This window comes from Taurulus bubalis (genome assembly GCF_910589615.1).
Source record: "Taurulus bubalis genome assembly, chromosome: 6".
NCBI lineage: Eukaryota > Metazoa > Chordata > Actinopteri > Perciformes > Cottidae > Taurulus > Taurulus bubalis.
In genome coordinates, this window is record NC_136594.1 from 22,943,874 (window position 1) to 22,955,419 (window position 11,546).

The window sequence follows — 11,546 nt, forward strand, 5'->3', positions numbered from 1 at the left end:
AAGAATGTCCAACCACTCAGATAACTTTCGAGCTGTAATATGAACGAAACTATGCATGGACATCTACAGGCTGAATGCCAGCCAACTTTGGTTTAAGTTAAATCTTAATTGACAGAAAGTAGTCTCTACCCAGGAGAGAAACGTCACCTACGTCTTAATTGTTTTATATGAATGTGCATGGACACCGGTGGCCGGCAGGGGGCGGCACAGAGACGAGTCGTCAACGGCGCTGCTGAAGCGCGCGAGGTCAAAACAGGCCCCGCCCCCTGCATCTTCCTGAGAAGAAGCATAGTGGCAGTTAGTTAACGTTAGTTACATCCGCAGCTCCACGGAGTCCTTGTCCCGGTGTGTTTTTACTACAAGACGCCCCACTCAAGCTCACGTCAACGACACCGGCTCGTGTCCTGGAAGCTGCCCGCTCGTCTCGGTAAGCACTGGGTCACAAAAAAGCAGCGTTTTAGTCGCTTCGTGGGCGGCTCAGCTGGAGCTTTACACGGACTGAACAGAACTCGTCGCGTCTCTCGCGAGAAGCCCCGAGTAACCGTTCAGGTCCTGTCGCTACTTTCGTTTTCCTCGCGTCTTGCGGTACGTGACGCAGTACGTTTATGACCACAACGTCGCACAACTCGTGTGTTTAACTCCATGTAAAATGTCGTGTTTATCACGGAAGTAACGTCGCGCCACCGCCCTCTCCTCCAGACACTTTCACCAACACTAGGGGGAACTGTGACTGGAGAAAGTCACGCTGGAGAGACGGTTATTGTAGTTTGTTTGGTTGAATATGCTGTATATAAACCGTTATACTCTTTCTGCTTTACTTTGGACGACAAAGTTAGTTTTTTTCCAACCTTTTCTCATTTGCCACACATCGGAAACGACACATCGGTGTCGCGTGCTGCTCACTGTGGTGATGATACTGAACTAAAGGAAGAAAAGGATCGATATGTCTTCAGTAAATGACTGTTGCTATCTGACACAAGGTGAGACGCCACTGGTCTCAATACAAAGGAACCCAATGTTTATTTGCCTCAATACAAACAAACTGTTGAGGATCGAGAGATGATCTTATTATTACACCTGCTGACCTCAATAAGGAACACACACAGAACACAGGAGACACACACACACACACACACACACTTCTTGTTAGTTCTATATTCCAGCCCTTTGCATGCTCAATGTCCTGACCTCTTTTTAAGGTATTGTGATCATAGCTTTTGTTTTTTTCCCCTTACCGTATTCTCATCTTTTCAGGAACCACTATCTGTGTGATGAGCCACTGCCTCCGTGATGGATCTCCAAACCGCCCTGAAAATCACCCTGAAGAGCAGATATCAGAAACTAAATGACGCATACGCAGACAAGTCGTTGCTTCCTCCAAGACTTTGCTATCGGCAGCTCAGCGATTACCCGCTGTCTAATTTGCACCAGCACGAGTTCAGATATGTTGACAATTCTGACCTTAATGCTTGGGATTATTTTGAAACCAACCCGCTCGGGGAGATTTTATCGTGCGACTGCAAACACAATGGCAGCCAAAAAACGATCATCACCTTAGGAGTGTGCGGAGTTGGCAAAACCACAACAGTGCAGAGTTTTGCTCTAGTGTGGGCCGGGGGGAAAGCGTACCGCAACATCCAGCTCCTGTTTCCTCTCACGTTCTGGGAGCTGAATTTGCTAAGAAGTGAATTGAGCCTCATCGAACTCCTCCAGACGGTTTACCCTGAATTGAAGGACTTTGACTTGTCCTGCCTGAATGAAAGCAGAGTGTGGTTTGTCCTCGACGGACTGGATGAGTACCGTCACCCGCTAAACTTCAGCTGTCCGACTGTGAGTGATGCGTCTGAGGTATCCACAGTGGATAATATAGTGACCAGTCTGATCAGGGGGGATTTACTTCCCAGTGCTCATATATGGATAACGACCCGGTTTGCAGCGGCGACACAAATCCCCGGTTGCCATTTGATAAAACAGACTATGGTTCAAGGGTTCAGTGAGGAACAGAAGGAGCAGCGCTTCAGGAACTTCATCGGTAATGAGGATCTGGCCGACAAAGCCTTAAACCACGTGAAAATATCAAGGAGTCTGGACTTCCTCTGTCAGATCCCTCCGATCTGCAACATCATGGTAAACGTGCTGAAGGATCATCTAAAACCAGAGGCTGGGTTTAAAATCAATCCCCTGAATTTAACCCAGATTTACACAAATCTGCTCAAAGCATCGAACCCGGACATTGTCGCCAAGCTGAAAAAGCTGGCAGTGCGTCGAATGGGAAAGGCTCATGTAATGTACGAGTCTGATTTTCCAGAGTGTGGCCTCAGTGTTGAGGAAGCGTCCACTTTCTCCAAGCAGTGTCCTCTGGTGTTGAGAGAAGAGACGGGGCTCCATAACACCACGGTGTTTCGCTTCGGTCACTCGAGCATTGAGGAGTTCTTGGCTGCGTCTGCTAAATTGGACGACCTTGAAAAGTGTTCGCTCTGCTCTAAACGTTGTCAGTGTCTGGTGGACCAGGGGCTGCAGAATGCCGAGGGGAAGATGGATGTCTTCCTGCGCTTCATCTTTGGACTCCTAAAGGAACGTGGCACGCTAGAGCCCACTGATCCGCTGTTTGAGCACACCAAGAAGAAGATCCTGGGGAACATTGCGTCCTACAACGCTGTGCCTCTGTTCCACTCTCTGAGGGAGTACGACCACCGGGCTTTACTAGACGAGGTCAAGTTCTTCCTGAACTTCGGCTTCTCTCCGTTCCAGGAGTTCTCGCCAAAGCATTGGAGCTTTATGATGCAAAGGACCAGCAGTTTTGAAGGGATGAGGGATAGTTTTGAGATTATGTTGTCCACGAGATGTGACGACAGCCTCCTCGTGCAGCTGCCGGGTCTTTTGAAGTCCAAGAAAGCCAAGTAAGTTAGCATTTACACCATCTTGGGTCAACAGGGATTGTCCTGCACAAACCCACAATTTGTATGAAGTATGAAAAAATGCAATGACTCTGTACACATTTCACATATGGATACCTACCATTCTTAAACGCCCCCAAAACTGTAAACCTCTTATCTTACAGCCATGATTTGTTCTTATGTTTTTATTACCCATTGATTTCTGGGATCCAACAGTGTTTTCACAATTTCGCTCTTCTCTTCGGTAAGACAACATTTTACGAAATCACTCCTACATAACATTATATATTTTAGAGTAATTACCGTCATCTTCTAAACGGCTTACGTACTGCTCTTAGAGGCTTTTAGATTTTCCTGTGACCTCAGTACCGACGCTCTGCAGAATCACACGTTTACTTTGTTTAACTGACCTCAACCGTGCGTCTTCATTTCACTTCATCTGAACTTCTCCAGCTCACAGCCTTTTGTTTTCACACAGCACAACAGCTGCCCTGAAATGGTGTGTAGGGGGCTTTACCTATGCTAATGACAATATTAATAAGATGCCACACGCCTTCAATTTATGATCACATGGAGTCATCATTCAGCACATCTGGTCCGTCTGGAGTTTTTTTTTTCTCTGTCAAATTAAGAGAAAATATGAAAGAAATTGAAGAGAATGTTGCATGAGGCCATTTTGTGTGTGTGTGTGTGTGTGTGTGTGTGTGTGTGTGTGTGTGTGTGTGTGTGTGTGTGTGTGTGTGTGTGTGTGTGTGTGTGTGTGTGTGTGTGTGTGTACATTTCAATTCGTTTTATATGGGCATGAGGACTATGCTAAAAAAGAAAAAATTGCCAGTACTCTTAAGGAGTGCACTGTACGTCCAGGAACAAGTCAGTTAAAAGTATGAATTTCTTCTTCTGTGCTATATTTGGTGTTGCGTATTGTTTATGATGGGATAAGGCTGTTTTTCTCAATGTCAACACATCCCATAATGTCGCATCTCCTTGCAGGCTGCGGTTCTCCAACCTGACAGATAAGTGTTGTCCAGCCTTGGCAGGAATCCTGAGCACAGAGCAGTCCTACCTGAGGGAGCTGGACCTCGGGTACAACAGCATCAGTGACGATGGAGTCAAGCAACTTGTGGAGGGGCTGAGGGATCAAAACTGCAGGCTGAAAACCTTAAGGTTGCCCGGCTGTGGACTGACCTCGCATGCCTGTGAATACCTGGCAACGGCTGTGAGACAGTCCCTGAAACTCAAAGAGTTGGATCTCAGCATGAACGAAATGGGAGATGACGGAATGAAACATCTTGCCGATGGTTTGGGATCTCCTGAATGCAAGATAGAAACACTGAGGTAAGTAACTCCAACTAAATGTGTTGATGTGTTGGCTTTAAAAGGAAAATACTGTTCTGCACATGTAGCGTTTCTGTTATGCAGTTCTATCATATTTCTCACAGACTATCACAGTGCAACATTGAGCAAAAGGGCTGCTATCATCTGGCCTCAGCTCTGCAGAAGAACTCCAGCAGCCTGAAAGTGTTGGATCTGAGCATCAACATGGTCGGGGACAAAGGCGCCAATGAGCTCTTTAAGAAATGTGATATATCGCAGCTCACAAAGCTGGAGTGAGTATGACCTCATAGAAATGCAGTTGCCTCATCTTGTCAACATGCATGAATGCGTATCAATAATCAGGTAACGTTCGTTTTTGGCAGGATCTACCACTGTGGCCTCACTGTGTTAAGCTGCAGAAATATCGGCGAAGCTCTGAAGTTAGAGAACAGCAACCTGGTCGAGCTCAATTTGAGCAACAACAACTTGAAAGATGAGGGGTTTGAGCTCATCTGCCAGGGCATGTACGCGTGGTGTCGTCTGGAAAAACTCAAGTGAGAATGCCTCTTTTGATGACTTGTTGACTGAAATAAAAATGCTTGGATAGAAAAATAAAATGTGTCGCTGCTAAATTCAGAAAGTTCAAACGAGAGACTTCATTTGACGCTCATGTCCCGATAACTTGAAAATGTTTTTTTTCTCTCTCTTGTTTCCCTTCAGTGTGTCGAGATGTGGAATCACTGGTCACGGCTGCATTTCTTTGGCGACTGTCCTGTGCTCGGTCTCGCAGCTCTACAGTGGGTTGATGAAAAAAACCGACTGGCAGGCAGTGGAGCTGGAAGACCTCGACCTCAGCATGAACTGCCTCAGAGACAAGGGAGTCAAAGAAATCTCATCTGGACTGAAGAATCCCTTCAGTAATCTGAAAACTCTCAAGTAAATATTTTGTTTATTTATTTGACATGTTTTGCTTTATTTGGGACCACAGTGGCTCTTTATTGTGTCCTTATTCCACAGACTAGCTGTGTAGAAAACAAAAGATTGTTGACCGGCACAGTAAATGTGTTTCTGGTGGGAACAGCCACACTACTGCTCTGAGTTCAGTGTGAACCCAGCCGTCAAACATTCCTCAATATCTGTTATCCTCCATTGAACACTTCCTCTGGAATGCAACTGAGATATCACTGTGTTAGATGGTATCTCTCTTCAGTCTCAATACTTTGTTAGAGCCTCTGAAAGGGTTGGAGAAGGGGGGGAAAAAAACATTTTCTTCAAGACGGTTTGCGTTATATTGGGCAACTTTTAATTCTCACTGTCCGGAGCCTGTCGCTCTACGCTGCCATCACCAAGGCAGTTAGACGGAGGTCCCCAATGAGACCATTTAAAAAAAAAAACGTTAGTCTTCATTACACAAATGTCACGTATGCTATAATGTGATTTCCGTTGGGTTTCAGCCTGAGCCACTGCAGCCTGACTGATGTCTGTTGTCCAGAGCTGGCATCAGGACTCTCCTCAAAGCACAGCGTCATCAGTGAGCTGGACCTGTCGGGCAACAACCTTCAAGATAAGGGAGTGAAGAAGCTCTGTGTGGGACTACGAAACCCTCAAAGTAAACTTGAGAAATTGTCGTAAGTTTTTGTTCATTCAGTACTTTTCAAAGAATTCCCAAATATTTAGGTTTGTATACCTCTAAAAGATGTGTTGTCACATTGCAGCATATTTTGTTTGTGTTCTCACCAGATGTAATATTTCTCCATGCGGAGATCTTTCTCCGTTACCGTATTTATAATACTATATAATTGTGTTATTTGCGGGGGTTTTCTGCAACCTGTGTGGACGTAGTCCTACGTGATATGCTGCGTGGCAACTGTAGGGCTTTAACCCTTCCGGGTCGTGTGGCTAAAAAATGTTTACGTTTTGTAAATATTCATAGCTCTGCGAAAAAACGGCACAGAAATATGATTCAGCTGTTGTTGGATGCGCCAGACTCCTGATTTCCCGCCCCCCTGCTCTGTGAGCTCCTACGTGACTCTCACAGGAGCTCTCAGCCTGTGGAGTTTGTGTCAAGCTCCACCTTTCACCATGATTTGTCAATTCATGTGTTCATCGACATTTTGTGTGAAACTAACCAATGAACACTCAGGAAATCCCTAAGGACCTACCCACCTACACTGCAAAAATACACTGGCTTTCAGTAAGAGACAACATACCTACTATTAACCCACCTTACACTGAAAAAAAAACAATATATGCCATTGCTTTTGTGAACCTAAGACCTTTGGTAAACCAATTTCAAGCACCAAAACAGTTCGTCAACATGAGTGAAGGTATGTTTTCACAAGAAAATGAAGAATTTCAAAAATCGAGCTTACATTTTTCAGCTTTACGGCCATATTATCTGTTTACATATAGAGAGCTGAGATTGTTCTGCATTTTTTGATGAATTTAATGGTGAATTTAAGAAATTATGTAAAATCAAGAAAAAGGCCTAAGACCCTGAAGGATTAATGCTCACATTTAAAAAAAAAAAAGGAGCTGTGTGTGGCAGGGCTGTGGAGATGTACAGTAAGCTGGAGGCATCTATATGGAGAGGTCAGCTCTGAAGCATTGAGGTTTGATACCCGGCCAGATGGAACAGCCTGTGTTTGAAAGGCTCTATAACTTTATAGTCCATATTTTGATCCTCATTGTCATGCTAACTGAACAATGGTTTATGACACAACGACCACATGATGCATTGACCATGATGGGTTATTTCCATATAGTGTCGGGGGTTAAAGTGGTTCTGTTTCTGTCCAGGCTGAGGACCTGTGGCCTGAGCTTCAAGAGCGTTCCCTTCCTCACCGCTGCGCTGAAGTCAAACCCCCAACATCTGGCGGAGCTGCATCTGATGGGCAACAATCTGGAAGACACAGGAATCAGAGCGCTTCTGGAACTAACAAAGAACCAGAAATACTGCCTTCATACAATAGAGTGAGTCCTGTTATCGTTGATGATCTGCGTTATCAATAATAATGTCTCACTTATATTTCTGTGTGCTCGTGAAACATCTGCTCTCAAAGTTCTCAACTGCTCTTGGGTTCAATGAGTCTCGCTCTAAAATTGAAGGAACATGTTCTTGAATAGAGCTCAGAAAAACCTTTCTTAACTGACCTCGCAAAACAATTTTTTTTTGCTGTAACTCAAGAATGAATATGCCAATTTCACACAAATGTATCAAAGGGACATCTTGGACAGATGTTCACTACAACATGGCTGTAGTCCTGGTTCCATCTAGTGACTGCAGGAAGTGTTACTCTCTTTCAGACGAGACCCAGAGGCATTCACGTGCTCCGTTTTTGTTCTCTTGTCTTTCAGTGTCTCGGAAGACTGAGGAGACAGAAAACAAGACACACGGACACGCGATGACAAGTATTTCAGTGCATATTGTAGCAACATCAAGTGCTTTATATTCTCTGTTTAAAAGAGATTTTCCAAGAAGACATAATATACCCAAAATGTATTTCAAGACAAAACAAATGTTTGCAATTCCCCACAATGGAGATTTAAAGGATGGGTGTGCATTTTTTGTGCCTTTGTTCTAAACTAGCCTACATGTGCTTTCTCGGGCTGCAGTGCATAGAACTTGATGCTTCAGATAATCTGAGAAAAGTGATACAAAAATGTATGATGATTTCTTTTTTTCAAAACTAGTTTAGTGGCTTTTTAAATACAAAGTTGTCATCGGAGGAAAACTCCACTCAGACACCTTTCAGTTTTATATATGGTGGCATGTTTGCACAGCTCAGGCCATCACATTGCTTAAGAAATGTACAAAAACAATACAAGTGTTGCAGAAAAGCAAAATATGTCAGAGGATTAACATGCATAAGAAAGTATGCAGAAGATGAACCGTTTGTATTGCTTTTCTAGTTTTAGTGGAGGTTTTCAACTCCGTTAAACCCAAAATGTTAAATGTGTCAAAACTATTTCCAATGCGATTAGTACCCTTACCATAAAGCGTTTGTCCAGATTTTCATTTCCATACACATGGAAATGCTCATGGTATGCTTGGTCTCCTTTAGTAGTACTGCATGTATTTATACCTCAACAGTGTAATTCACAATCGTGTTGCATCATTTTTGTGGCAAAATGAAGAGGAAGACGACATTCGGATTCGGGCAACCAGCGTGAAGACGTTTATTTTCCTGTTAAAGAATACAATCTTACAACAACCCCAGAGAATCAGAATCCCTCAGTCTGAATTGTACACCTCCCTTCACGCCACTTTTCCCACCAATCAGATTTGATCAAGTCGACCCGGACACAACTGGATGGATGTTTACTTAAACAGATAGCGGGTTGACTTCAGGACAAAGGAAATGTAACTTCTTTGATGACGAGGACTGGGGGATCAGGTCTCGCACATACCACGACTCGGCGTTTTTCTTTGTTTCATCGTGGCTTGGAGGCGTAACCCTCATGTTGTATGAAGTAAAGTCGTGACTTTTGTTTGATTGAATCCTGTGTAGCTCTGAGTAGCTGCTGCATACTCTTCCTTTCTTGCAAGAAATAAACCGACAAAGACAACTTTGATTCAGAGACTTCATTCCTCCTTAACAGATTGACAGAGAACATCTTCCATCAGTCATGACAGAGCCTGATCTGTACACCACACTGAAAATGTTCTCTTTGTAGGTCTCCCTTTATTTGGTCAATACTGTTGGGCACATATACCCAGTCAGTAACTCAGACTCACCTCAGTGCATAATGGTTCATATCTTTCCCTCAGTAGGCTTAAGCATAAACAACAACGACGTGTGTGTGTGTGTGTGTGTGTGTGTGTGTGTGTGTGTGTGTGTGTGTGTGTGTGTGTGTGTGTGTGTGTGTGTGTGTGTGTGTGTGTGTGTATATCTTGAGACAACTGGGTTTTGTGGAAGGAAAATGTTTATGCATGTTGTGAAAATATGTTACTGTATAATCATAATCGAATGTAAACTATCGTTGTCACGTTATCCGACTCCTAGAGGTGGTCGTGCCTTCTTGTTGACATCAGTGTTGTAACCACTACATGTGCAGGGCAGGAGCAGACAAGGTCACTTCTTTGTATGATCGTCAGCAGTGTCTGAACTAGGAAAACAGGCTGCTGAGTCATGTGGCGAGAGGGGAATGGCCCTGTCCACTGATGATGAGGATAAAGGGAAGTCAGGACATTGAGCACATAAAGGGCTGGAATATACGACCAACAAGAGGTCCGCTGGGAGGTAGAATCCTGGAGCGCAATAAAGTCGTAGTATTGCATGGCAAAAATATTCACGAAAAAGTGATAATAAAGCACGTATTCTTTTAAATTAAAATTAATATTACAATATACTTGAAAAAATCATGAAAAGCACAGTACAGTAGTATGTTTGAGAGGCTATAAAAGTTATTTAGTATGTTCAAAAAAATCGTAATATGTCAAAGCAAAAATAGTCTGTTAAAGGTTATTAAGTAAAAGTATAGCATGTCAAAAAGCTATATTATTGTATGAAAACACTTATTTAAAAGTTATAATATAGTAGGTTAAATAACTCATTAAGGACATTGGTATAGGAAGGTTCTAAAAAAGTTGTGTTTAAAAGACAAGTCATAAAAGCACTGTATGTACTGTATGTTTTACAAAATGCTCAAAAGTTCATATCTGCACTGTAAAGTGACAGCGCCCTCTAGCAGCAGTAGTCATTATGACTCGTCTGTTGGAAGCAAACAAAAAGGTGCTGATATTCATATACAAAACAGTTTAAAAAGGAGATGTCAGTCTGTAGATTTCTTTTTGCCATTAATGATCATAATTCCCCAAATGTCACCAAGTAGTCATCGAAACCCAAAACATGAAGTTTCCTGTTAGTTTGTTGTGTGTTGTCGCATCATAAAACAGGTTTATTTCCTGTGATTTGTAACAGCTTTGAGGAAAGACCAATTATAACAGTCAGGGGCATCCGATAGGGAAAAACTGTTGTATTATATATATTTTTTTATTTTCATTAGGAACAGAATAATAGGGACGACAGTTATCGCAGAGCAGAGGTGTTGGAAAGGTACAAGTACATAGAACAGCTTGACAAGAACGAGATGAAACCGGGACAAAGCCCCAGCAGTGTCGGCTCTTCCTGGGGCCGCGGAACTTATTTGGGGTGAGTCCTGACATGTTAGCGAGCTAAACGTCATCATCAGTATTACTACTGGTTCCTGTGGAGCAGCGACGGGCCCTTCGGATAGCCAGCACAATGCTCAACGATCCAGCACACATCTGGTTTAGGGCCTTCAGGCTCCTCCCCTCTGCCCCGAGGTGCAGAACAACACGGAGTCAGGCGCTGGACCTCTTTCTGGACTAACGATGACTTGATACATTTTAGTATTCTAATGCATTTAATACATTTTAATTTGGGGGATGAAACTGGTTTTAGTGCTTCAAGAGGAGACCTCCATAGTTGCTGAATAGATTTTATATATATATATATATATATATATATATATATATATATATATATATATATATATATATATATATATATATATATATATATATATATATATACACACACTTCATTCATCCCCTGGGAAGCAAGTTACATAGTGAACATAAATATTAAGTATGGGAAATATATACAATACAATACATTAGCAGAGCAGAACATATTACTTTAAGAAAATGAAATAATAAAGAAAATGCAAGTATACAGTGAATTAGAAGTATATACAGTGATCGATATTGATATTGATTCAATCGAGGGAGGAGCTGGCCAGATGTGATTTATTATAAAGTCTTATAGCAGTTGGCAGGAGTGTTCTCCTGTATCGGTCCTTGTGACAGCGGAGCTGGATGAGTCTGTTGGAGAAAACGCCCCATGATGGATGGTGTGTTTGGTGGTTTTATGAAGCTTGTAATTCTGTCCAGAGATATCCACATAAAATCCACAACTTCTCACGGCCCTGAGCCGCATGTGTGAGATGCTGCTGTGAAATATTGTTACAAACTCAGAGGTGTGAAAGTGAGGACTGACCAGCCATTCATTTATCATCAGAGCTGCTTTTTGGTGTCACGATGTCTGGTGAGCCTGGCCCCTCAGGAAAAAGAGAACAAATGAAAGTGTTGATCTTTGGGACAAACTCCGAACCTCCATAGCGGCTCCAAGACACACAGGAACGACAGAAAAGGACAAACTGATTTTGAGTAATTTTGTCGGAGGCGGTATCCATTTGTCTCTTAGTGTAATATAACAGGAAGATATCATGCCAATACAATAATTCCCTTCATGTTACTTTTGAGCACAGATTTGAGCCTGCATCCAGCTCGGCCTGTGCATATATCAA

At 42.9% G+C, this 11,546-nt stretch overlaps 1 protein-coding gene across 1 annotated transcript; it reads left to right on the top strand.

The window, feature by feature from the left end:
* Positions 1 to 1,290: 1,290 nt before the first annotated feature.
* Positions 1,291 to 8,774, top strand: LOC306737506 (NACHT, LRR and PYD domains-containing protein 3-like; the record flags this gene model as incomplete). The annotated part of the gene is made up of 8 exons (XM_079219239.1): positions 1,291 to 2,900; positions 3,888 to 4,232; positions 4,337 to 4,504; positions 4,595 to 4,765; positions 4,932 to 5,147; positions 5,666 to 5,839; positions 7,011 to 7,184; positions 7,569 to 8,774. The coding sequence occupies 8 exons, from the start codon at positions 1,291 to 1,293 to the stop codon at positions 7,582 to 7,584; spliced, it is 2,874 nt and encodes a 957-aa protein (XP_079075365.1). The 3' UTR covers positions 7,585 to 8,774.
* Between the last annotated feature and the right edge of the window lie 2,772 nt (positions 8,775 to 11,546).